General features: G+C 42.4%; 1 protein-coding gene across 1 annotated transcript in view; it reads right to left on the bottom strand.

The window, feature by feature from the left end:
- Positions 1-26711, bottom strand: part of nfia (nuclear factor I/A) — a gene marked incomplete at its 5' end in the record, with an annotated part of 236095 nt that extends 209384 nt beyond the window's left edge. Inside the window, one exon of the mRNA XM_083969584.1 lies at positions 26613-26711. Within this exon, the coding sequence (XP_083825710.1) occupies positions 26613-26711 (99 nt within the window). The remainder of the gene's footprint in view (positions 1-26612) is intronic.
- Positions 26712-27466: the final 755 nt, after the last annotated feature.

The following is a 27466-nucleotide window of genomic DNA, read 5'->3' as shown; positions in this document are numbered from 1 at the left end:
CAATATAAAATGTCCCAAAATCGATTTTAAAAAATTAAAAAACGTAACAAATCTGCCGGCTGTGGGGCTCCATTTCCATAGAATTTAAAAGGCAGCATGTTTAACTGCACTATTTTTTTTTTTTTAAATAAAGAGGCACTTTTAATTTTGTTACTTAAGAAATATGTGATATTACTTTTATGCAACAGTTTCAACAATTCCATCTAAGCATGGATAAATGTTTAAAACTAAATAAATGTGAAAAAGACACTTCAGTCATTCTGTCTTGTAAAGCAAACTGGAGTAGATCATGAGGATCCTTTCACACCGACAGACTGAAGCACAAATCATTTTGAATCTAATCAAAAATTGAATCGAAAATCCATTTTGAATCGAAGCGTAGCCTCTTAAAAATCACAATCGAATCTAATCGTGAGATAGTAAAAGATTCCCAGCCCGAGTTTTCACCACCACGATTCCCTTCCTGGGTGGAGGGGGGGGGGGGTTCACTAGCGTTCATATCTGATGTTTGATCTGAAAGACTTGGTCACAGTGATAAGAACTCAGTTTGTGTAAATAAAACAAGCTCATGTGAACAAGTTCAGTGTGTTTGACTCAGTGGATGAAGTCCTTTATCGCCACCTCCCAACATCGACTGAATCCTCCTCAACTCACGAGACACAACAGACAGAGGAGGCCAAGTACACACACACACACACACACACACACACACACACACACACACACACACACACACACACACTATGGTGCGTTGGCAAAGAAACGACAAACTGTGTGTACGTTAAGTCTAAAACTGGGGTTCAAACACCAAGTGAGGAACCAGTGAAAATTGAAAATGAACCGTCAGCACCAAACACACAGAGGAGCAGCGCCACACACACCACAGTGCTATGATGTTATAATGTGTAGGGGTTATGATGTCATAATGTGTAGGTGGTGTTATGATGTCATAATGTGTAGGTGGTGTTATGATGTCATAATGTGTAGGTGGTGTTATGATGTCATAATGTGTAGGTGTGTGGAGGGGAGCAGGTGTGGACACAGCGTCAACGGTAACGAGGACCAGAGGATTCTAGGGCTTGATGCCGATAGGAGGGAAGTAACACATTCACTGATTCTCCTCACCGTTTTTAAAATGATCCTTGGAAGACGTTTCAAACTCTTGTGACAAATCTGTGTTAGAGGCTCAACAAATTACTGTTGAACAAGATTAACTGATCTCAAGGAAATTTAAATTTAAATTTAAGAATAATAATGTAAGAATAACTGATGCACTGATTCCTCATCATGTCCTCTTTGCAGCAAACTCTTGAACAATGTAAATGAAATCACTGTAAATCAGTAGAAACGGGTGAAAATCCTCTGATGAATAATTGTGCGTTGTGTTTTCCTACAGTGTTGTGTGGATCATGAACACAACACAACACTTCCATGGTTCTGTTGGTTCTTTTCTCCGAGACTGAGAGAGACTCTGGTCAGTCCAGAGCCCGTCCACACAAATACGGATTTAATAATCTGCATAAGGATTTTAGGTCAAAGGTCAAAGGTCAAAATCTTTATTTGGCATTTGTGCATACACACATAGGAATTTTTGTACGGTTGTTCCAGGTCAGGTGGAGAAACAAAAAAGAACACACAAAAACATACAAGACACAATGAAAAACACTTTAAAAAGACTCAAGCCTGGGATTAAAAACAGAACAAGGACATAAAATTTCTAAAAAAATCTATGTCTATAAATAAATAAATGTAAGAATAAATAGGTGTAAAGTGCCAAGTATTATTATCGTTTTGGCATTTCGACAATCTGAAAACATCGCTGCAGAGAGTTTTCGTCTTGACGCCTAAAACTGATCTTTTATGAGACGATGATGACGGAGAAACTTTTTCCAAACAAACAAGAAAAGGAAGGTTTTGGGTGAAGCTGTGTGGAAGCATGTAAAGTTATCAGCCCCCCCCCCCCCCCCCCCCCCCCCCCCCTCTGAAGGAGCCCTGGAGGTCCTGGGGGCCCCCGGCTGTGAGAAGGTGTTTCCTGTGTGAGTGTTTGAACGTATGTGTGTGTGTGTGTGTTAGTGGGTGGGGGGGGGTTAGAGCAGGCTGAGGTCTCCCACGATGCCCCCACCAGCTGCTCGTCCTCGGCCCCCCGGGGTGGTGGTGGGACACTGGAGGGGGAGGGGGGGTGGGGAGGGGCAGCTCCCCCTGCTGGAGCAGCGACAGGCTGGGGGGGGTCGCTGCCCCCCCGGGCCGGACAGCCGTAAGTAATGGGCCCCCGCACGCTCAGAGGCACGGCCCTGCATCACCTTAATTACAGTCAGGGAGGGTGTGTGTGTGTGTGTGTGTGTGTGTGTGTGTAATGGATGAGTCCTTGGAGGTGGATGCTGACAAACGCTCCTTCACGCTTTTCCCTTTTTTTCCTGTGTTTTCCTGGACGCTTGTTAAACGGCGCTCCCTCTCCCTCCCTCTCCAGACATACGGCGCCGCTGTGACTCTGTTACTCCTCTAAAAATAATCTGATGCTAATTCATCCGTCTTGTCTTGTCCTGGAGATTGAATGCGTAGCAGCGGCGGCGGCCATTAATAACTCCACACACACATCGCTGCTTTAGCTTCTTTCTAATTATAAAACAGAAAGGTGAAATCCTGCGATCTGATTGGTTGTTAGCCGTGGTATAATGAGCATATACCACGGCTACTATTCTAAAGCCTTATCACAGCGTAGGCTATCACTCCGCCTCAGGCACGTATGACTGGTATGAATGGAAGTTGTTGTCATGTATCCATGACAACGGACTGTTGCAGTCCGTAGCAAAAGATAGTCGATGTTTTTACGATGTTAAAAAATGGACTAAAGTAGTGTAGCCTACATGAAATTGATGCGTATTCCTCTTTCATATTGTTGTTATTGGTAACTGTTTTATAAAAGCAATATATCACTCCAGTCCGTGGTCTCTGCTCATTCTACCACTCTAAGGGCCTCGATATACTTGCTGTTAAGTACGCGTACGCGAGCTGCCGCGCGTATCCTGGGTCCGTTTGATGCGTATCCTGCGACCGAACGCACATATCGACGCGAGGTGACGCGACGCAGGATACGCGCGGCAGCTCGCGTACGCGTAGTTTACAGCAAGTATATCACGGGCTTAAGGGGGAACAACGCCCCTTAGCCACCATGGTATAATGAGCATAGACCACGGACTGGAGGGATATATTGCCTAATTAATTTGTCCATTTCTGCAACTTTATTGTTTGACTCCGACTTTCAGCGTAAACTGAACGCACCATCAACGAGTCGTGCTGCTGGTTTCAGTCTTTTACAGACTTTTACAGTCTTTTACAGACTCTACAGCAGTGGTTCTCAAAGGGTCCTTGAGAGGGTTCAAGGGGGTCCCCAAATTTTACCACTTTTTTTTCTAGAATTTTAAAAATGTTGAACTGAATTTCTTTCTAGAAATATTAAAGTTTTTCCAGAAATTTCTCTAAAATTAAAATGTTTCCACACACATAGCCAACTTGCAGAATTTATTCCAAGTTTCGGTACTCAACCTTTTTCAAGCTAAATTTTGCTTGAAAAAGGTCTAGTATTGAAACAAGTCGCAATAAATTATGCAAGTTGGCTATGTGTGCGGGAACTCTTCATTGTTTAATTTGGACTTAATTGTCACCCTCCAACGCACCTGCCAAGGAAATAGATGTGCGAAGATTTTTGCTTTCTCTAAAACATTTCCAAAAATTCACGCCATTGGCCCCAATTTGAACGTACACTGACTAAAAAAGTAGCGTTCTTCAGTCTTCAGACAAAATTTTGTCCGATGGGGGTCCGTGGTCTAATTTGTGCCAGTTTAAGGTCCTTGATGTAAAAAAAAGAACCACTGCTCTACAGCCACAGTGGTTTGATCTAGTGCTGCATGATTTGATAAAAAATGTGTGATTGTGATAATAGTGGAAAACATTGCGATTTGCGATTGCGATATTGTAAATGAATGCTGTAACGAGTCTACTTGCTTGATTATCAAGGACAACGTGTTTTCCAAATACCTTAATATTCAAAAAAAGCCTAAATAAAGAAATAAAAGTAGTTTAAAGTACTGCGATTCCATGAATCTGGATCATTGAATATGGGCAGCACTTGCTCAATCAATATGGAATGACGTTAAAAAGTCAACAGTGCATCCGTGAAAACATGCGTGAACTGGGACGACTGCTAGACAATGCCAGGAAACACACTCTGTTAAAAAAGATGGAGGATTTCATTAATCCTGTGAATCATCTGGAGATGGTCAAAGCTGTCAAAAGTACTTACGGCTATGAGAGCAGGACCAACACGTTTGCCCATTCCATCACTGGCAACAAAACTTGGAAATGCTTTGGTAAAAGTCAGCAAGCTCTTGAAAGCTCAAGGACTTAATTTCCAACAACCAAGAGCTTGTAAAGCATCTGAGTTCCAAGAAGTGGAACGCATTGGTTTCTGCAACAGCATTAAGGAGTATTGTTGAAGCAAAGTGGAATGCACCCACTCTAATGCCCTTTTCTGAGGATGTGCAAAGAATGCACCAGTTTCTCTGTGAAATGCAAAAAAAATGGAGCATCACAGTGTCTGAGAGTCGCTCTACAAAGGCCTGATAGCCCTTGACCATCCTCTTTAACAGACGCAGAGAAGGAGAGGGGGCAAGCAAAGCCTCTGTCTCTGACCATGAGGATTTGGACTGGGCACTGTCAGAAGTATTGCTGAAGTCGACTCAGATATATTAATAATAAATATATTAAAGGGACAACGAGGAGTTTCTCCAGCGGCAGAACGAAAAATTCCACGACAATAAAAAAAGTTTCATATTAATGTGGATGAATCTCCGTTACCACTTGTTAATGGTCCATTTTAGATAAATCTATGGTTTTGTCTCTATGGTTATTTTGTTATTATTAGTGGTGGTGGAAATGCTGGGCGAGCCGACCAGCGTTTCTTTACTTTCGGTTTCGTGGCGAGTCATGAGAATAACGCCGCCGAATCTCCGTTTATGGTGGGAACTACGACGGTATGTGATCGTCTTCCAACCTCTGACTTTAATTCTTGATGAATGAAAACATGAGTCTGTCTTGCACCGGTCAAAGAATTTCACGGTGCGGAGGCTCATAAATGTAGTGTGAAAACACTTCGCTTTAACAAAACTCCTCGTTGTCCCTTTAATAATAAACCAGTGGAACTTGAACCTCGTCGTTACCAGGGTTTATACAGGAATCTTGAAGTTAATTCTAACACCTTTTTAAGACTTTTTCAAGACCATCTCAATATTTTTTAACACCTCACTGTCGCTTCAAGCTGTAACATTTAGCCTACATCAGTGACACTTTTGACGTACTAACAGTTTTAGTTTTTGTGATAAAGACTGTAGACCACTATGATACAACATAATTCAAACTAGGCTGGAATAATAAATCAAAGCAAAGTTTATCAAAAAAAACATTGCTCCACTCTCAAAAAAACACAAAAAAAGTCTTCTTTTCTTTTTCATGAACCGGTTCATCTTTGTTTTTTAATACAACTAATAAATTCACACACTTACACAATGTTTTAGAAATCAAACTCTTGGACAGCTAATTCAGAAAAAATACCTTTAAAATTTAAGACTTTATAAAGTCGTGAAAATACTTTTTAATACTTTTTAAGGGTCTTAATTTTCCCAAAATTGATTTATCACCTTTTAATACTTTTCAAGACCCCACGGATACCCTGCATCAACAGGACTAATTAATGGATCTATGTGTGTGTGTGTGTGTGTGTGTGTGTGTGTGAACAGCTGGATGTGGAGGTGAGGCTGGTTCACGGCGCCACGGTAACGTCCATGTTCCCGCCGGGAGTCACGGTAACCACGACACGACACGACACGAGGCCCGACCGCCACCGCCACCACCGCCGCTACAGCAGCAGCAGCAGCAGCAGCAGCAGCAGCAGCAGCAGCAGTTCTCTAATCACAGTCACAGCTGATGTGCAAACATCTGGCAGCAGCGTTTAATCCGCTGCTCTCATCATAATGAACCCAGTGGCTAATGTGTGTGTGTGTCTGTGTGTGTGTGTGTGCGTGTCTACACGTTGTTTCCATTTGTTTAATTGTTTAATCGCACAGATTGATATTAAGCATTAACAGGTTAACAACGCATGTGATTAAAGGGACATTTCACAGCGCTCCACAGCTGCTGCGATCAGTAGCTTTGATATGACATAATTAATTAGGACAAAGCCGTTAATGTTCAGTCGTGTCTGAGCAAAGTGAACTCATGTATCTGAACACACACACACACAGACACACACACACACCTGTCACCCTGCTGGTAGCAGCTGTGTGTCCCCACAGACTGAACGTGTACCTGTGGAGGATTAACACGAGCTGCTGACTCTGATTAACGAGCGCTGTCATCATCATTATCAGTATTAGTGATACACTAATTAATGGACTCGTCTCTAAAACACCGGCTCCTCTTCTACATCTTCACCTGAGGACATTTAGTTCAACATGTTTCATTTGTCATGAGAACTGTATTTAACATGAGAAGAGGATATCATCTTCTTCATTAATATGGTTCATTCATTCATTAGCATCATCAGCACTTTGTGCAGAAACCAACACATTTTGTACAAATGTTTGTAGCTACACTAACGTTATCGGCCTAGTTCTCCTTTGAAACTGTAATAACTGGACGCTCTGTTATTTTAATTAGACGTGTTTCCACCTGTTTACCACTGAACTATGTTATATATCACACATTTTGTTGATGATTGCAAGAGAAATGATGACTACAGTGTTAACAGGATGAAACCGAACCCTCCCCTGATCGCTCCGTGGTTACAGGAAGTAAAGCACAGTACCAGTGCCAGTTATTGACTGTGATCTCCCCAAAGACTCTTATACCTCAAAATTTTAATTTCATTTAAATAACGACTGTTATTATTATTATCGTTCTACTTATTTTTTATTCATTTATGGGTTTTATTTGTACGTGCTCTACCTTTATACAGTGCTACCTCTGCGTGACAGATGAGAACCAATCTCAGGGTGATTCTTTGTTTTGTTTTGTGATGTTAATTGCCTGTTAATGTGCATGAAAGGCAATAAAGTAAAAAAGAATAAAATTAAATGTAATAACTGGAGCTGATAATGTAAAAATACATGTATCACTTTGTTTTTTGTTCTTTTCATGACAGAAGAAGAAGATAAATTACAATTATTACAATGGCAAAAGCCTTTTTATACACTCGGCCAATAACGAAGGGCTGCTGACTGGGACTCGGTCCAGGTAACTGGTTTTATTTTGAAGGGCTGCAGACTGGGACTCGGTCCAGGTAACTGGTTTTATTTTGAAGGGCTGCTGACTGGGACTCGGTCCAGGTAACTGGTTTTATTTTGAAGGGCTGCTGACTGGGACTCGGTCCAGGTAACTGGTTTTATTTTGAAGGGCTGCTGACTGGGACTCGGTCCAGGTAACTGGTTTTATTTTGAAGGGCTGCAGACTGGGACTCGGTCCAGGTAACTGGTTTTATTTTGAAGGGCTGCTGACTGGGACTCGGTCCAGGTAACTGGTTTTATTTTGAAGGGCTGCTGACTGGGACTCGGTCCAGGTAACTGGTTTTATTTTGAAGGGCTGCTGACTGGGACTCGGTCCAGGTAACTGGTTTTATTTTGAAGGGCTGCAGACTGGGACTCGGTCCAGGTAACTGGTTTTATTTTGAAGGGCTGCTGACTGGGACTCGGTCCAGGTAACTCTGAAGGACTTGACACAGAGAGAGAGAGGAATGTTTTTCAGTGTGAAGTGTTTGTTGTCATCAGAGCAGATCTTCTTCTTCTTCCTCAGCGTCTACGAGCGGATTTCACTCGTTCCTCTCTCTGGGTTTGGAAACTGTTGTTGTTGTGAATCATTCTGACACTTCAGACTTTGTTAAAGTTTAATTAAAGTCACAGAAACTTCAGTTTGATTAGAGATGGTTCTGATGTTGAAGTTGCAGACAGAAAGGTACAATGTATAAATCTGTAGAACTGATTTAGTGTGACAGTTTAAATCTTAGTTATGGATATAAACGTGGTTACATTGACTCACAGCAACATAGTTTATCATGTAAATGGAGATTTTTTTAAAATAAAATATCAGTTTTAAATGCAGTTTGTTTTCTTCCAGCCTTCACCTGAAGTTTGTGTTTTATATGAAACTAACGACACAATCAAACTGTTTTCACTGGTTTTGCTTTAAAAATAAAAGACAGATTGTCAATAAACAGACGATACATTTTAGGGATCAACATAAGAGGTTTGTTCAGGTCCGATACAGATACGGATTATTATTGGTTTTGTGTTTAAATATCCCACCTGGGACTGGGCTGAACACACGGTGTGGAGACTTCAGGCTGAGACGCTGCTTCAGAGTCAGAGGAGCCTTTAAATACATTGGTAACACTTTACAATAAGGGTCCCTTAATTAACGTTAGTTAGTACATTATTAAGCATTAATGAACTGTTTACAGATATATTAACAATCATTATTATGTATTACTTAGGATTAGGAAACACATTAATTAATGTAGCCTATTAGTAAGCAGTTAATTAATGTTTACTAATCAAAGTTAGTTAATAAATTAAGTAATAATAAAAAATGAATAATGTAATTAGTTATCATTATGTATGCATTACTCAGCATTAATTAACACATTAGTTTATATATTAATGCTTAATAATGTACTAACTAACATTAATTAAGGGAGCCTTATTGTAAAGTGTTACCAGTACATTCATTTATTATTATTATATATTATATATATTATTTATTTTAAAAAACGTTGGATGCCGATTGTCGTAAAAATGCCAAATATCAACCGATGATCGATTGATCCCTAAAATATTTATCTGTTTAGACAAACGTTCAGCACCACTGTCCAATCAGTGATGATAATAAACACACTGCAGGTTGTTTCCATCCATTAACTCCGGTGTGACACTGATACAACTCGACTCTAACACCGTCACGTTGAGATTCTGGACCAACGATCCGGTTTCTCAGTCCAAGTCTTTAAAGGAGGAATCTTTCAGAGTAAAAGCCAAAATCCTGCGAAAAAAAAGCCCCGGCTGCTGAATGTGAATGTGCTGGGCCGTTGCCAGGCCGACCGGCTGATGGCTGCGTGACAGAACAGGTGATATTTACAGACACACACACAGAGAGAGAGAGAGAGAGAGAGAGAGAGAGAGAGGGGAAATGGCAGAAGTCCATCGGTGCCAACGGAGCAAACAGCAAACAGCAGCGCTGAAGACTGACACCTCTGCTGGCAGACGCACACCGAGTGGCTGCAGACCAAGAACTGTGTGGCACGCACAAAACCATCACTCAACACACACACACACACACAGAGACACACACACACATACACACACACACACACACACACACACACACAGCTCCCGAATACCAGATGGCGTTTCTGGATTCTGTTTCCATTTTTTTTTTTTTTTTTTTCTAACAATCACAAAAGAGCGAGTCTGTAAAACCACAGACACACAAAATCAACAACACACACACACACATCTCAGCCCCACACACACACACACACACACACACACACACACACACACACACACACACACACACACACACCCTGTCTTCCATCTGATCTGAGAGGTGAAACTAAAACATGGTTATAATAATAATAATAATATAATATATTATGATTCTACTACAGTCTGTTTCAGGCTTCGCCCTGATTGGCTGAAATCCGACCAACCCGGTCCTGGTCCACTTCCTGTCAACAACACTTCAGAGTTTATGAATGTGTCAATGTGTGTGACACTTGTTAGTCATTTCTGTTGAAGAGGGGGCGGGGCTATCACAGTCTGAGCCAATCAGAGGGCAGAGATGAGACACCGCTTCACTTCATTAAGGTGTTTCAGACTCACACAGACCCTGGTCTATAAGAACACCAACAGTTCACAGCTTGGTTGGTTCACCTGGACTCTAGATCTGGACTTAAATCCATGAAGCGTCACATCATGAACCCCAAAGTTAAACCTGGTTCACTGGTTCATTTACAACCTTTAAAACTTTTAAAACGTCTATAATGTTTATAATGTTTAAACCCTCTGTCTCTAACAGACTGACGTGTGTGAACGTAGCTCAGAGTGAGACGTTGACGTTGTAACGTCACGTCGTCCTGAGTGAGTGGAGACTCACTCAGTGTTGCGTTGTGTTGTGTAGCATTGTGCTGCATTGTGTTGTGTAGCATTGCATTGCATTGCATTGCGTTGCGCTGCGTTGTGTTGTGTTGTGTAGCATTGCATTACGTTGCATTTAAAGTCAGAGTGTTAGATCCTGAGAGGAGGTTGTTGTATCCTGAGCTGAGTGTTGTGTTGTGTTGTGTTGTGTTGTGTTGTGTTGTGTTGTGTTGCGTTGTGTTGGCGGTTGTTGTATCCTGAGCTGAGCGTTGTGTTGTGTTGCGTTGTGTTGTGTTGAGCTGGCAGAGCGCCAGCGCCCAGAGCTCAGAGACAATGCTCACTTTGTTGAACTGATCCTTTAGGTTCAGAGGAGGGGGGGGGGGGGGGGGGGGGGGGGGTGAACTCTACAGCAACTCTGTCCATACACCTGTCCACTACACACACACACACACACACACACACACACACACACACACACACACACACACACACACACACACACACACACAGATTAATCCTCTACCAAAATGACGGAGCTGAAAACCTCCACACACAGGAAGTGACGAGACACAAACCTACACAATAAGAGTCTGAGGTGGGAGAGGGTCCATCATCATCATCATCATCATCATCATCATCATCATCATCATCATCATCATCATCATCATCACCACCACCATCACCATCATCATCATCATCATCATCATCATCATCATCACCACCACCATCACCATCATCATCATCATCACCATGGTTGTCCCGTTGTTCCTCCTCCCAGCAGGACGTCGCCACACAACAACCGACCGGCCGCAAGAAGAAGCAGCTGTGTTGGCTGGCAGCCATGTTGCTCCAGGGAGGAGGAGGAGGAGGAGGAGGAGGAGGAAGAGGAGGAGGAGGAGGAAGGAGGAGGAAGAGGAGGAGGAGGAGGAGGTTTTTGATAGGGTTATAGGGTTTTAGGGTTTAAAGAGCCCATATTATCCACTTTCTACAGGTTTTGTAGTGGTCCTATGTGTTCCCGTTTCTATGACGCCTGGAGGTGAAAACAGTCTGTTCACTCCCTTAATTGATTTCTACACTTTTTTGAGATCGTGTCTCCAAACGGGCGAATTGGAAGTGCTGGCAGACTTGACGTCAGGATGCGCTGAGCTCAGGTGACTCCACCTCCCGGTACTTCCTTATACTCCCCCTGGGCCAGTCTGGAAAACCCTGAGTTCCGCCCGCTGACACTTTTCCGGAACAGCTTTTTTTTTTTCCGGAAATCAATGACCAACCCCATCCCTATTCCTAATCTCAACATTGGCACATGTACCTGTAGTGAAAACCACACCCTCTCCCCGTGACAGGTGTGGAGTGGACGTGGTTTACACATCTTATTTGCATTTCAAGGTGCAGACACAGAAATGGCTCGTTCTCAGCAGAGCTCTGGAGAGACACTTTTAGATTACTGAGATGTAGAGCTGCAGATTGATTTGGGGACAATACACTAGGAATACTATATGATAACCCTAACCCTATTAGAACCAGGTGAAATAGTTGAAAAACAGCATAATATGGGACCTTTAAATCTGAATTTGATTCATTTTAACTCAAAGAATAAAAGTTTCACTATTTTATATCAGTTATTTTCCACAGATCAGAACATTTAAATAATGAAAAACTCAAAGCGTTTCCATTATTATCATTATTAAGATGAGTATTATTGGATATTATTATGAGGAGACTTGACTGGTCTGTGGTCAGTGCACGATGACGTTTCACATCCAGACAGAAGAACTCTGTTTCCTGTTGCCCCCCCCCCCCCCCCCCCCCCCCCTCAGTTCAGACTCTCACACAGACTTTCTTCTTTAGATTGAAACAAGGATGCACATTTAGATTTTTTAGTTTTATACAAGGTGCAGCCAAACACAGGCTGAAGAGGCACCAGTGGAAGTCTGCAGGTGTGGACGCGCCCCCATGAGGTCACCACATGAGGAGCTAATACAGTTCTTCTCAATTGTTTACACACAATTTCTCATACTTGAGACACAATGGCCTCAACATCTAACTCATCATGCACCAATTAACCCCCTGAACCCTGAGTCTGCTAAACTACAAGCACAATTCCTGCTTTACACTCAAACTGCAGTTCTATAACACAAAACACTACACACAGTTCTCTGCATTTGGCGCAGTTTTCATGAAGAAAATCTCTTGTTTTCACGAGTTAACACACTGTTATTCAAAATTCTAAAGTTAGTTTCCCTACTATGCACACTGACTCATCACATCTCATCATCCCAAGGGAGACAATAAAGACTAACTAACTAACTAACTAACTAACTAACTAACATGGGTGAACACCTGTCACACAGTTTTACAATTAGAGAGCAATCAGAGCTTTAGCATAAAAGGGAAACATAACAGGCAGTGATGGACTGACACCAAAAAGAGAGAAACCAAACAGAAAGAGAGGCCACACACACACACACACACATATATATATATAGCAGTGATCATAACGATGATGAGAAAAGAAAATGCATTGATCACCAAAACTGCATGTTGATGGAAGGATTCGAGCCTGGACTAGAACAAAGTCTTTGACTACAAAGAGAGCTGCTCTACTAGGTGAGCTACATGTTACATAGTCTCATCTCATCAAAATGATGTGTTCAGTCTTTCAAAATTGAATATATGATGGTTTGTGTGTGTCATTTCAGACTAAAATAGCATTTTGAGAATAAATAACATTGTTTTTGAATGTAAAGTTTCATTTTGCAAGAGAAGTTAGGGGTTTTGCCCATTGTGTTTGTTTTTGTGTGTAGAGTTCTGAGAGTATGAGGCATGCTTTCAGAAAATGTGTGTAATTAATCGAGAAAAGTAAGTAGAATGAGATTTGGTTTGACTAGAAAAACAATAAGACAAATATTCTTGGTGAGATGTTGAGTTTTTGCAGTGTGGTCTCCATGTTGTGGTTGACTGAAAGAGGAACAAATAGACGGCGTGTTCCTTTAAGGCCTCGGGCTCGGCTTTCCTCCCTAAGACCGGCAGAGCAGCAGCAGACCAGCAGGATATTACACATTACACACTACAGCCCCGAGCTGCACTACACTGCACTACACTACACTACACTACACTACAGCACTACTGAACGGACTGAGAGTTCACCTGGTCCGGTCCCAGTCCAGAACCAAAACCAAGACCAGAACTAGACCAGCAGGATATTACACATTACACACTACAGCCAGAGCTGCACTGCACTGCACTGCACTACACTGCACTCAAGGGGGCAGTTGTCGGTCTGAGAAGTGAAGTCACTTCCGCGTTCAACAAACTGCAATCCCCTCTTCTTCCTCTGGGGGCTGGTGTCAGAAAGCAGCATTCTCCATAGACCCCCATGTTAAAATAGCCGACTTTACATCCTCAATAAACATGATCAAAGCCTGGTGTCAGAACGTTTTTTGGTCTCAATCGATAGTTTCTACCCCCACACACACTCTGAGGGGGTTTAACTCTACCGTTTTACTGTTATTAGGTTTAAAACTCTGGCCAATTAGGACGTAGAAACGTTGAGTGACAGGTCCGAGCAGCTCCATGGACAGCTGCTTGGAGGCCAGTGGGCGGGTTCTCGGCCGGCCAATCCAACATGACGCTGTTCAGGCCGCCATGTTGGAGTCACAAAAACGACTCCCCACAACCAATGGGGGACGTCACGGACGCTACGGCCATGTTTTTACAACCCAGAGCTCTGGGCTCAGACCTGAAACGTCCCAACGAACCAAAGACTGAACTGAACTCTCAGGTTTAATGGACATAAAGTCTGAGAGTAAAATCTCATCAGTTCATCTTCACTATCGACACAGAGATCAAAGGAAAGAGAGAGAGAGAGAGAGAGAGAGAGAGAGAGAGAGAGAGAGAGAGAGAGAGAGAGAGAGAGAGAGAGAGAGAAAGAGAGAGAAAGAGAGGGAGGGAAAGAGAAAACATGGAAACAGAGCAGGGAAAATGAAGAGAAAAGAAAGGAAAAGAAAAGAAAAGGAGGATGAAAGAACAGATGAAGGGAAAGTTTAAGAAAAGGAAAAATGAATGAGATATAAAAGGCGAACAGACAAAAGGAAAGAACGAAAAGGTCAGAGAATGAAAAGATAGAAGGAAATTTACAAGGCGACAAAAGGAAAGGAAGGAAGGAAGGAAGGAAGGAAGAGAAAAGGGGAAAGCAAAGAATAAAGAAGAGGAAAGGAAAGGAAAGAAAAGGAAAGAAAAGAAAGAAGAGGAAAGGGAAAGCAAAGAATAAAGAAGAGGAAAGGAAAGAAAAGGAAAGGAAAGAAAGAAGAGAAAAAGGGAAAGCAAAGAAAAAAGAAGAGGAAAGAAAAGAAAGAAGAGGAAAGGGAAAGCAAAGAATAAAGAAGAGGAAAGGAAAGAAAAGGAAAGGAAAGAAAGAAGAGAAAAAGGGAAAGCAAAGAAAAAAGAAAAGGAAAGGAAAGAAAGAAGAGGAAAGGGAAAGCAAAGAAAAAATAAGAGGAAAGGAAAGAAAGAAGAGAAAAAGTGAAAGGAAAGAAAGAAGAGGAAAGGGAAAGCAAAGAAAAAGAAGAGGAAAGGAAAGAAAGAAGAGGAAAGAGAAAGCAAAGAAAAAGAAGAGGAAAGGAAAGAAAAGGAAAGGAAAGAAAAGGTCACAGAACGAGAGCAAAGAAAAGAAGATGGAAGGGGAGATGAAAGTAAATAAAAGATGAAAGAAAAAAAGTTAAAGAACAGATGAAGGAAACAAAAAGGTGAAAAGACAAAAGGAAAGATAAGAGGAAAGATGAAAGGAAATAACAGATAAGAAGAAAGAAAAGGAAAATAAAAGAAACCACGAAGAGAAAGAAAGAGAAACAAGAAGTAAAGTGAGAGAAGGGTGTAATGGTAAATTTGAATATTCCTTTGTTTTAATCACCTGAGTCGTCCCCACAGCCTGCTTTCCCAGGTATCAGATCTCCTTTTGTTTACTAGCAGTGGCGGCCGGTCAATAGGTGGCGCTAGGGCGCCGACCCCATCAGAATTTCAGGAAAAAAGTGTAGACACAGTAAACATAAATAACATCATAAAAAGTAATTACCATATCTGTTCAGTGTTCACTCATACAATGGGTTTTACTTTGACATTCGTAAGCCTTTCCATTCCATATTGGGTTTATTCTGGGTTGTTTCATACATTTCAATAGCGAGGGGCGCCGGCCTAATGAGTGTGTATGTGGCCTCTTAAACTTTTGGCTTCCATGTGACTTCATGCTGGTCTCTAATTGGGCCAATCAGCGCGTTTGGGTCATTTTTTCATCCAATCGGATTGATTCATGATACCTGGGGCCTCATTTATCAAAGAGGGTGTAAAACTGCTACTAAATATTTGCGTACGGCGAAAAGACGAAAATGGCGTACACCCTAAATATTTACACCTTTTTCAGATCAATCAAACTGTGCGTACGCACAACTCTCCACAATACATCACACAGGACTCAAGAATGGTGCACACGTGAACACACCTCTTACTCCACCCCCGGAACGCCTATATACAACTATATATGGTCAGCACGTGCATATTTAATTAGCCATGTGCTCTCTGTGGCGCAGCAACTTTTGTGACAACAAAGTGACAACGGAGACAACCGGCGGAGGACGGGGGAAAGAAGCGGAACTTCTCCGCTTCTCTGAAAGCAGATACACGGCAATAAATCAGTCAGAAAAATGATCTTGCATTTTAATAAGCTACAATAAAAACAAAAACCTCCCAAATCTCAACAAAAGGGAGCAGAAAGAAGAAGAATCTTATGTAATCTGCCCCTTTATCCCAGAAAATCTTTTTTTTTTTTTCTTTTTACCTAGATGTTAAAACAATGTAAAGCAGGACGATAGTTACCATTACTTTGCAGGCCTTTCCACTACACAGTTACAGCTCTACTGGACTCGGTTTGGGTCATTTTCCATTACAGCTGAGTCCTTCACAGTTCCTCCTCAGGGCCGCGTTGTCTCACTCTTTATTCTCTCCTCTCGTCAGCTCCAAACACACGTGCACCTCGTTAACTCAGGTGACAGAATAATAACAGTCTCAGTAGCTGCAGATCAGTGTGCGCTGCTGCCGGTGTGTTTTTAAACTTGGATGGTTTGATCCTTGTCGGACGTCACACAGCCTAATCAAAAAAGCAAAATCCACAATCCGCTCTGTTTATCAATTAACATATAGCCTAGTGTTATTATAGAGCGGGTTGGATTGCCAGCATCAACGGTCCACCACTACCACAATTACTTCAAAAAATCCTACTGTGCTCTTCTAAATGTACTCCGCTCCTCTCTCCCTCTCACACTGCAGTTCTCTGACTCAGCAACGGTGTCGCCAATTCCTCCTGTTCCTCAAAAAAGGCGTAAATCACGGTACGCCAGGGTCAAAATGGGTGTAAATGTCCGCACTTTTCCCCGTCAGGTTTTGGCTTGATAGATCCCAAATTTGGCGGAGAAAAGTGCGTACGCACAAAACGAGGGGAAAATGGCGTAAAAAAAGGTGTATCCACAATGATAAATGAGGCCCCTGACCTGTCAATCAAAGTCACTCCCCTGGCAGCGGAGCCGCCTGTCACTCAAACGGCTACAGACGCAGCCGCGTGCACACGGAGCAGACACACAACAACAAGACAGGAGACAATGGCGGCCGCAGCAAAAGAAAAATCTGTTGTTTCTTTACGAAATAATCCTTTCACGAGGCGTTCGCTGGAGTAAAAAAAAAGGATAAAAGAGTTTGAACCGGAGCAACCTGACTTAAAAATCCTGCAGCAGGCAAGTGGCCGTGGACGGAGTTACACGACGCTTCTCCCGTCTGTGTCAGGCCAAACTCAGCTGGCTGGATGTGAAGTCAGCAATGCTCATTATTTATCTTATTTATCTGACGCCCCCCCAATTTATTTTAGCACCATCCGCCACTGTTTACTACCCATTTGTGTATTTTAATGTCTAAACCTTGTAATTGCATTTCAAGTTTCGGAGACACCCCACCTCTCACTTTCTCATGATGCACTCAAACCCTTCTGAGAGACACATGAGAGGAAAGGAGGAAAGGAACGGTGAGGTAAAGGACAGGAAGAAGGAAAAGGAGGGATGAAGGGAAAAATAAGAGATTTTTAAAACCTATTTTTACTCCCTGGCTTTCAAAAATGAACTTGTTTTTAGATAATTTTCACTTGTTTCAAACTAATTTTCACTTGAAATAAGTAGAAAAATCTGCCAGTGAAAGCAAGTTTTTTTTGTGTTTGTAATAAGAAAGAAAAACTTGCTCCACTATCAGATTTTTCTACTTATTTCAAGTGAAAATCTGCTTGAAAGAAGTAAAAAGTGTCTAAAAACAAGCTGCTTTTTATGTGATGAGTCTGATTTTAAGTAGAATGAGATTAGTTTTGACTAGAAATAAGACAAATATTCTTGGTGAGATGTTTGAGTTCTTTGCAGTGTGTGAGGAAAGGAACGGTGAGGTAAAGGACAGGAAAAGGGAAAAGGAGGGATGAAGGGAAAAAGAAGAGAGGGAGAGAAGGAGGTGAAGAGGACGGAGAGAGAGAGGGAGGGAGAGGGTGAGTCATGTCCGTTGGTGGTGACAGCCGGAGAAGCACCGGGAGCTGGACGTGACTGGACGTGTCCTCACACTCTCCACTCCACAGGACGACCACGGGGAGGACGAGGGACTGCCAGCACCAATGGACAGAGAGAGGGAGAGAGAGAGATGGAGAGAGAGAAGGAGAGAGAATGAGAGAGAGAAAGGGGGAGAGGTGGGAGAGCGAGAGCAGCATGCCGTGTTCAGGAAGTTCAAGCAGACAATTCTAATCCCCCAATTTCCTCCTCTCTAATCATCTCTACTCCGCTCATGGCCGTCTGCAAATTGGAAACATCTTCTGCACAATATGACACTCCCTCTGCAACACACACACACTGACACACACACACACACACACACACACACACACACACACACACACAGACACACACACAGACACACACACACACACACACACACAGGCCGGGCTGTAACCTTCCTGTGTCAGCGTCTCAGTGTGGACTCGACTCGACTCGACTCAACTCGCTGCTGAAAAGGTAAAACCGGGTGTGAAGACGTGACTCACTTCCATCAGCTGACTGATGATGACGACTGGCAGTCAGGAATAAACAGCAAGGTCACGTCGGTCTCACCTCCTCTTAAAGGGACAGTTCACCACCCAAAATTCAATCAAATTTCAAACTCATTATCTCCTCCTCCCCCTCATGTGGACTAAGGGCTGGGAGAAGTTTCAGAGTCCTCCGTGGCTTCTCTGAGGTACAGGGGGTCTCGGCGTAGCAGTGCATGTCCATATGACGGTTGCAAATGGATACCAACTGTCTTCGTAACAAAAAGACACACCAAAAAACATCCAGATACCTCCATGCTGCTCGTATGTAATGTCTAGGGCTGACCCAAAAAAATCGTTGCCATGGAAAATCGTTCATGAAAGTCCGTGATCGCTTGTTTTTTTTCTTCCTTTTTTCCTTTTTGACACCGGTTCTCATCGGCAGTTGTTACATTAAAATGAGTAGGCGACTTGTCATCCTGGAAACCTGCCAGATGTTGGAGATATGCAGTGTTTGTTTGCCTTTACTTCCATTATTTCCGCTATGCCGTCGCCGCAATCCACACCCCCCCCGATCGTGCACCACCCCGGCCTTCGAAGCTTCGATTAAAATCGATCTTATGTCCGCAAAGCTTCGATTATCAAAATATGATAATCGGGTCAGCCCTAGTAATGTCCCTCTTGTATTGAAGCCCCGACATGAGAAATTGTTCCGAAAAAAATTAAATAAGTCTATGTTAAAAGCTTGTTTGTAGCCGAAGCTCCCAGTGTCTCAGTTCACTGCTCTTCTTGGTCCGTCCAAATCTCTCGTGTGATTTGCACTGACTCTCAGTTGTTACCTTCTCAGTCTTTTCTCAGGTTATAAATCAAACGGGTCAACTTGACTCAGTGAGACTTTGTCTTCCAGCTCCATTTACCAACATAGTGAAGGTAACAAACCCCCTCGCTGTCTGTTTGAAGACATCTGACGTTGACTGGTTTATGGGATGTAAACAGCCTAAACATTCTACGTTGCCGTGGCGACGCAGGGACAGACAGAAGTTGAACTACTGCAGGACAGGAGACAATAAAAATAAAATCTACACATTCATTCTGTCAGAGCTGAAATATTAGAAACTAGAGCCCCAGGTTGAGTTTGAGTGGAACTGCCCTTTAAAGACAGTAGGACAGCAGCTGAAGCCGATCCACAGGGAACATGAAACCCTGCAGCAGCTGATGCTGCATTCAAGACAACTCGGAAGTCGGAAAAAAACTAGCTCAGAGTTGTAAAAAAAATGAATTGAACGGCGTCGAACTCTGAAATTACAGGTCAGAAACTCTGGTATCATATCAGAACAACATCAAAACATGGCGGCCCTCGTCTTAAACGGTTAGAATTTAGACATTTGAAGTTATTTGTTGAGGTTTGAATGCATATTTTAGTGTATTATTGCAGTAGTCTATTGCAGTAGTCTATATGAAATACGTTTATATTAAGCTGTGATTGTTGTGAATTGTGAAATTGTGTTTCCTCGTATGTGACGGAAATAAGGTTTAACTGTTATCAAGGCTGTAACATTATATGTGCACTCATCTGGAGATATGCAGTGTTTGCACTCATCTGCAGCGTCTCCTCTCCTCCAGAATAAACATCATTTACTGCTGCATTGATTTTTCATATTCAGCGATGAGCCACAATACGCCAAACTTCCTTAGGGTATCCATTAGGGCTGGGACGATACGCTTTTCTCCCGATTCGATTCTTCTACGATTTTTTTTGGATGGCGATTCGATTTAAATTGTGATTCTACGATATTGCTGATTCTCTCTATGATTTTTAGTCTTTAGCATTTTTAACATTTATCTGCACACAAATACTGTAGGAGCCTATAAATGAACATACTCCATTATAAAGTGAACTTAAACACTTTTCAAAACCTGGACTCTCTGGATGTAAAAAAAGCGAACAAATACACATTGCACAATATTTAAAAAAATTCCCCCCCAAAAAATTGATTTAAAAATCGTCAAAAAGGATATTGCGATATTTATGTGAATCGATTTTTTCTCCCAACCCCAGTATCCATGTTTTTTCTCTTCCGAGTTCCTGCAGCGTGAACGCAATGATGTCGGAAGTCGGAAATTTCCCAGTTGGGAATCCCGAACTCCGAGTTGTTATGAACGCAGCATGAGACTCTGAGACACAAACTGGATCAGAACCAGAACCAGAACCAGATGCAGCAGCCATGTTGGACACAGAGTCCAGTTTTCATCCAGTTTTCCTCCAGCTTTCCTCGTGTCCAACCAGCCGAGCTCTGCTCCTGCTGCTCCTGCTTTAGCTCTGGGCTCAGGACCTGCAACCAGTTACTCATCTGATTCCTCCTCGACCGGCAAATCTCTTCTTTCTGAATCTAATTACAGTTCATCTGTAGTCGTCGTTCTGTAACAGTTTGATGTCTTTATAAAAACTCTGATACGGGATTGCTCATTCTGACTTTTTTTTTTTTTTTTAAGTTTCGGGATTCAAACCGTGGCCGGCTGCTACAAGGCGCCCCCATTTAAATGTTTTATTACATTTTAATTGCTGACTGCAGTTCATGGTTTTCCTATACATGTTTATACTTTGACTCTATAGATTTAATAAATGACTTATAAATAATAACCAGTCGTCCAGGACGTGATAAAGCAGTGGACACGTCAGTGCACTGCAAAAACTCTTACCAAGAATATCTGTCTTATTTCTAGTGAAAACAAATCTCATTATAATTAAAATAAGACTCATCACATTAAAAAGTAGTTTGTTTTTAGACACTTTTTACTTCTTTCAAGCAGATTTTCACTTGAAATAAGTAGAAAAATCTGATAGTGGAGCAAGTTTGTCTTCCTTATTACAAACACAAAAAACTTGGCAGATTTTTCTACTTATTTCAAGTGAAAATTAGTTTGAAACAAGTGAAAATGATCTAAAAACAAGTTCATTTTTAGGTGATGAGTCTTATTTTAAGTGGAAAGAGATTAGTTTTGACTAGAAATTAGACATTTTGACAAGAAATGAGACAAATATTCTTGGAAAGATGTAGAGTTTTTGCAGTGTGGCTCTGTATCTTCTGTCAGAGTGGTGGTGAGTTTGTGTTTTGTAGATACCGTACTCACTCAGCTTTTATAGGTTTGAGAAGAAGAGGAAGAGTTGAGTGAATTATCTGTGTGTTAACGGAGCGCGTGAGGAGAAGCGTGGTTGTTCCCGGTACCGTTGACCTCTGACCTTTGACCTCTGGCCTCTCTTACCGGCCTCATTACAGCAGCTTTCTTCCCCTGAGCCGTCGGCCTCGTGCAGCGGCCCGAGCCTCCTCCCAGACTCTAATGAACCGGACCTCACACAGACCACAAACAGGCCGAGCCGGGCCGCAGTCGGCTCGCCGTCTGCTCGCCACGACTCACTGATCCACCTCTGCACCTTCAGAAACACCTCACCGGCCTCACCGACACTTTCCTTTCTTTTTGTTTTAAATCACATTTCTAAACTTCATTTAATTTCATTTCATTTATTTAGATCTCCATAGCTATTACCATAGTAGTGAAATAATCAGATGTTCAAAAACATACGTTCCTCATAATTACATTAACTTACAGAAACAGAACCAATACACAAGCAGACTTAAGATATTTCAAGTAAATCAGACAAACACTAGGCTAACTGATTGTAGCAAACAGCTTCAGCTAGATAGAGGCTGTTTGACTAATAAATGTTCTTTCAATAGATCTTTAAATCTGTATTTGTTCTTGGGTAATATGTCCTGGCAGCGCATCCCATATCACCATGGCCCTAAACATTACCATGAACCAAAAACATCTTCTGTCCTTCTACTATAATCATATCTGCAGATTTTCAAAATAAAAGCAGCATCTGAACGAGCCGTCCAGACCTCAGAGCGCCACAGCTCCAAACCTGGCGCTGAATGTCGGTAACCCAGGTAACGCTGGTTAAGTTAGTGCCACTAACTAGTTGGTTAACGTCTCACACACACACAGCTGCAACTATCTATTGATTAATCTGTAACTATCAGTTCTTTTTCTTTAAAGATAAAAAATAACACATATTTCCAGGTGAGAACAGCAAAGTGAACATTTGAAGCTGCTGTTCATCAGATAATAATCACGGTGGCGTAAACGCCGTTTCAAACCGTTGGGGAAGACGTCTGGTGGCGAGGCTTTTATTTTGTCGATTCTATGTGATAACTCGCACTAATAGATTCAGTGAGTAAAGATTAATGTCACACAGAGCAGATATATAAATGTGTCTGTGACCCAGATACTTCAGACTGAAACAGCGTGAGGATAAATATTTACTGACCCTTCGTCCAGCGTTTTTACTGTTGGTGCTTCATCCTCTGCAGACGAGGAGACAAACTGCTCCTGTAGCTGATACAAACCACTAAAATATCATAAAATATAATAACATATCTGTGTTTGTGTGTCTGTTTGGAGAATGATTCTCTGAGTTTTACTGACTTTAATAAAAAATAAAACGTCTCTAAAAATAAAACACACAGAACGACATTTTGACTTGAAGCTGGAGACAAGGCCGAATACTCACACACACACACACACACACACACACACACACACACACACACACACACACACACACACACACACACACACACACACGCTGGACAAATATTCATATGGAAAGAGGGAGTGTGTGCGTGTGTGTGTGTCTGTGTGTGTGTTGTGATTGTTACATTTTATTAATATTATTGTTGTTTTATGTTTAAATTAGAGTTTCCATGTTTTTATCTTTTTAACGTCTCCTAGTAGGGAGGCGACCTCATCTTTTCTTCTGCTGCTTGTTAATCTCAAACAAACACACACTGACACACACACACACACTGGACAAATATTCATATGGAAAGAGGGAGTGTGTGTCTGTGTGTGTGTGTGTGTGTGTTGTGTTACATTTTATTAATATTATTGTTGTTTAATTTTGTTTATGTTTAAATTAAAGTTTCCATGTTTTTATCTTTTTAACGTCTCCTAGTAGGGAGGCGACCTCGTCTTTTCTTCTTGTTTCTGCTTGTTAATCTCAAACACACACACACACACGCTGGACAAATATTCATATGGAAAGAGGGAGTGTGTGTGTGTCTGTGTGTGTGTGTGTGTGTTGGGGGGAGGGAGGGGTGGTTGGTTTACTCACTGATAAATGGATTATGGGGCCGTCACTTGTAGTCGCCCAAAAATCCTGTTAACCCCCGTGGTGGATGAATACCAGCTCCAAATGAACACATACACACACACACACACACACATACACACACACACACACACACACACACACACACACACACACACACACACACACACACACACACACACACACACAGCAGGGTTCGTTCTTTGATCAGAAACCTCCGTCGTTCTGAATGACATCACAGATTCACGTCATTTAACCCGTTTCTGTTTCTTTTATTTCATCATTTAAAACATAATAATATATTAAACATATTATTGAAATAAATATAAATATATATTATATATTAAACATATTATTTAAGTAAATATAAATATATATTATATATGAAACATATTGAGTTGGTGTGTTTTGGAGTGTGTTTCTCTGTCTAACTCGGTGCAGAGTGTTAATCGGGTCTGATTACACTGAAGTGTGTGTGTGTTTGCTGCTACACAACAACACTATTATTAATACAGTGTGTAAATTGGGTTCACAGTCGTTTTCTATGAGGCTGAAGATTCAGACGACGACAGATCGAAGCGGCAACGACTCAGCTGAGATTAAACCACGTTTCCTTTTAATACGACTCAAGTGGACGTTGCAGCAAAAACACAGAGATGAGATGTTAATGTGGCGACACGAGGAGGAAATTAAAACATGCTGTAAATTAACATTTTATATTTTTGTTTTCAGCTTTTCCTTTTTAAAATATTTTTTATTACGTTTATTTAGAATAAAAAAAAAAAGGGGCTTAATTGAAGGAAATTCCTTTTAAATTTCAGCACATTAATAATATCAAACAGAAGTTTTCACCACAGTCATGTGAGGAAATAAAAACATTTTTTACATATAAAAAGGAGATTTAAAAAAAAAAAAGAAAGAAAGAAAGAAAATTGATTCAAATACGAGATTAAAAAATGACCCGTTTCCCTGAAGCGATTTTAAAATGTTAAGCAGATAATCCTCCGTCTGCTGTCGGACACTTTCACCTTCTCTGCCGCTTCACGCTCCGACGCCGGGGATTTAACGTCCAGTGATTAACCAGATTCCACACGCTCAGATATATATGATTCTCTTTATACTGGGTCCTGCTTATTTAATTAACTTTATCATTAATTAAACCAGCAGAAAATTAAATTGGTCACTAATTAAGTGAAAATGTAAAAGAAGGAAAACAAGGATTTTTTACAGTGTAATACTGAGTCTGACTGTGTTTATAATATGAGATTAATTTCAGCTGCAGCAATAAAACACTTCATTATCTTTCATTTGGGAAATTTCACAATAAAAGTTCATGCATTAAAAAAAAATAAAATCAGTGTGAAGTTAAAAACAGGACTTTTAAGTTGAAATGTTTGACGTGTTAAATCAACAGCAACAACAGCAGCAGCCGGGGGCCATGGAAACCACCAGAGGAAATATCTCATCAAACTTCATTTAAACACTTTAATTAAAAAATAAAAATCAGCTTTTCAAAATGAAAATCAGCTTTTCAAAATAAAAATCACTTTTTCAAAATAAAACTCTGCTCCGGTCGAGTCAGCGCACACACACACACACACACACACACACACACACACACACACACACACACACGCACACACATCAGAGAACAAAACTCTCCCACCCACCAACTGAGCATCTACACACACACACGGTCCATGAGCCGCTCGCCGCCCTGCTGCTGGTCACAGTGTGTGTGTGTGTGTGTGTGTGTGTGTGTGTGTGTAGAGGAGGAGGAGGAGGAGGAGGATGAAGGTCGTCGTCGTGGTGGTTTTGGTTTTTTGACGGAGAGGAATTCAGAAAAGTTGCCGGTCGTGTTACGGAGCGGGAGGAGGATAAAGACGCCTTTGTCTCCGTGGCAACAACTGGTTTGATTCAGGAGGAGAAGGAGGAGGTGCAGGTTCTCCTCCTCCTCCTTCTCCTCCTCCTCCTCCCGTAGCGGCGCTGACAGCGTTAACGCGGCAGCAGCAGCAGCAGCGAGAGGAGTCGTCCTCTAATGAACTCTGAGCTCTTTCATCTCTCTGCCTCATTTAGTCGACTCGCTCACAATAGACTATTGTCCACTGCCCCCCCCCTCCCTCTCCCTCCCTCCCCCCCTCACCCCCTCTCCTCCTCCTCCTCCTCCTCCTCTCTCCCCTGTCTCCCCCCTCCAGAGGTCAGAGGTCGCGTGGCCTCTCTGACCACAACACTCTGCTGCTCTGCTGCCTCGTCCCGGGACACAACGACACCGCTGCCATCGCCACGGACACGGACACGGGTGTGATGAGTCCCAACGAGGAGGAGGAGGAGGAGGAGGAGGAGGAGGAGGAGGAGGAGTAGAGGGGGGGTTTGGGGGGGTATTTGTTCCCTGGTGCGATGTAATTGCCCCGGCAGCAGCAGCAGCGACGGTGGCGTTGAAGTGTCAGAGGCTCAGAAGCGGCGACCGACCACGGCAACCAAGGCAAGGCAGTTTAATCTGTAGAGCTGCTGCACTGTTTCTACCACAAACAGTTTGTCTCAAAGGGCTTTATTATTACATCCCATCATAACAACATCCTCACATCCACTGACTGAGGAAAAACTCCATGGAAAACTCCTTTTAAACAGGGAAAACCAGGAGAAAGAAAGCTCAGGGTGAGCAACAGCAGAGATGTTGTTGAGTTTGTGAGTTTGAATCGAAGGTGAAACAGAAGAAACAGAAACAAAAGCAGAACGTTTTTCTCACTAACGAGACGGAACCAGAGGAAAAGACAAGACAAGAGGAGGAGAAGAACAAACTAAACTAAACTGAACTGAACTAACGACCACGGAGCGTTGCCGCGGCGAGGAGCTGAGCTGGCACCGGCCGGCCGCCGCTAACGGGACACACACACACACACAGCATGGAGCGACAGAGAGAGAGTGTGTGTGTGTGTGTGTCAGATAAAAAACAACAGAGTCGGAGCGAGACTCTGATCCGAGAGCAGAGTGGAGTTAAAACACAAAGCTGCTGCACAACCAGGAGAAGAAGGAGAAGTAGGAGGAAAGAAAGAAAGAAAGTGGAAGAAAAAGAAGTTGTTTCTATAGTGGAAGAAAAAGAGAGAAAAAAGAAAAGAAAAGAAGAGATAAAAGAGGATAAAAAGAAGATAAATAAGTAGTGACTGACCATCCACCAGGTGCGGGCAGAGATGTCGTAGCACAGCTGCCATTTGATGGATCCTTCGGAGGTCTTGGCTGCCATGGCGATGTCAGCATGAGGCTTCATGGGATGCAGGAGATAAGACGACGACGACACCGACACCTTCTACCAGAGGAAACATTTGCTCTGGCATGTTGTTGGGCAACATGTAGCCGCTGCACGCTCCGCGCTCGCCACCATATGGAATCATGGGTAAAAAAAAAAAAAAAAAAAAAAAAAAAGCTCCTTGACAATGAACCAATCTCATGCAGACCCCGTGGCAAGGTGAGCGGCAGTCATCTGCTCCGAGAGAGGAAACACACACCCCCTCACACACTCACACACACACACACACACACTCAGAGCCTCACACACACACACACACACTCAGAGCCTCACACACACACACACACACACACAGCCGAGCAGAATGATGAGCCTTTTTTCCGCATCGCCGAGCGCCTCGGGTCGCTTCTTCTCCTCTCCTCTCCTCTCCTCGCTGTTTTCTCCTCTTCTCTTTTCTTTTCTTTTCTTTTCTTTTCTTTTCCTCCTCGGGTTTAATTAGGGCTTGTTCTTCGTTATCACCATCATCATCACCATCATCATCATCATCAAGAGGAAGAAGAGGAAGAGGAAGAGGCAGCTCAGGCTCAACTGAACTGAACTGAACTGACTCCAAACAACTTCTACTCGTTTTTTATGGTCAGTCTTTAATGGGACGGAGGCAGGTAGAGAGAGGGGGGGGGGGGGGGGGGGGAAAGGGGAGAGAGTGAGAGAGAGAGGGGAAAGGGGGGAGGAAAGGAGGAAAGGAGGAAAGGAGGGAGGGAGGGAGGGAGAGACAC

Source organism: Trachurus trachurus, assembly GCF_905171665.1.
Source record: "Trachurus trachurus genome assembly, chromosome: 4".
NCBI classification, from domain to species: Eukaryota; Metazoa; Chordata; class Actinopteri; order Carangiformes; family Carangidae; genus Trachurus; species Trachurus trachurus.
The sequence above is the reverse complement of the archived record's forward strand: the minus strand, read 5'-3'. Positions and strand labels throughout refer to the sequence as shown.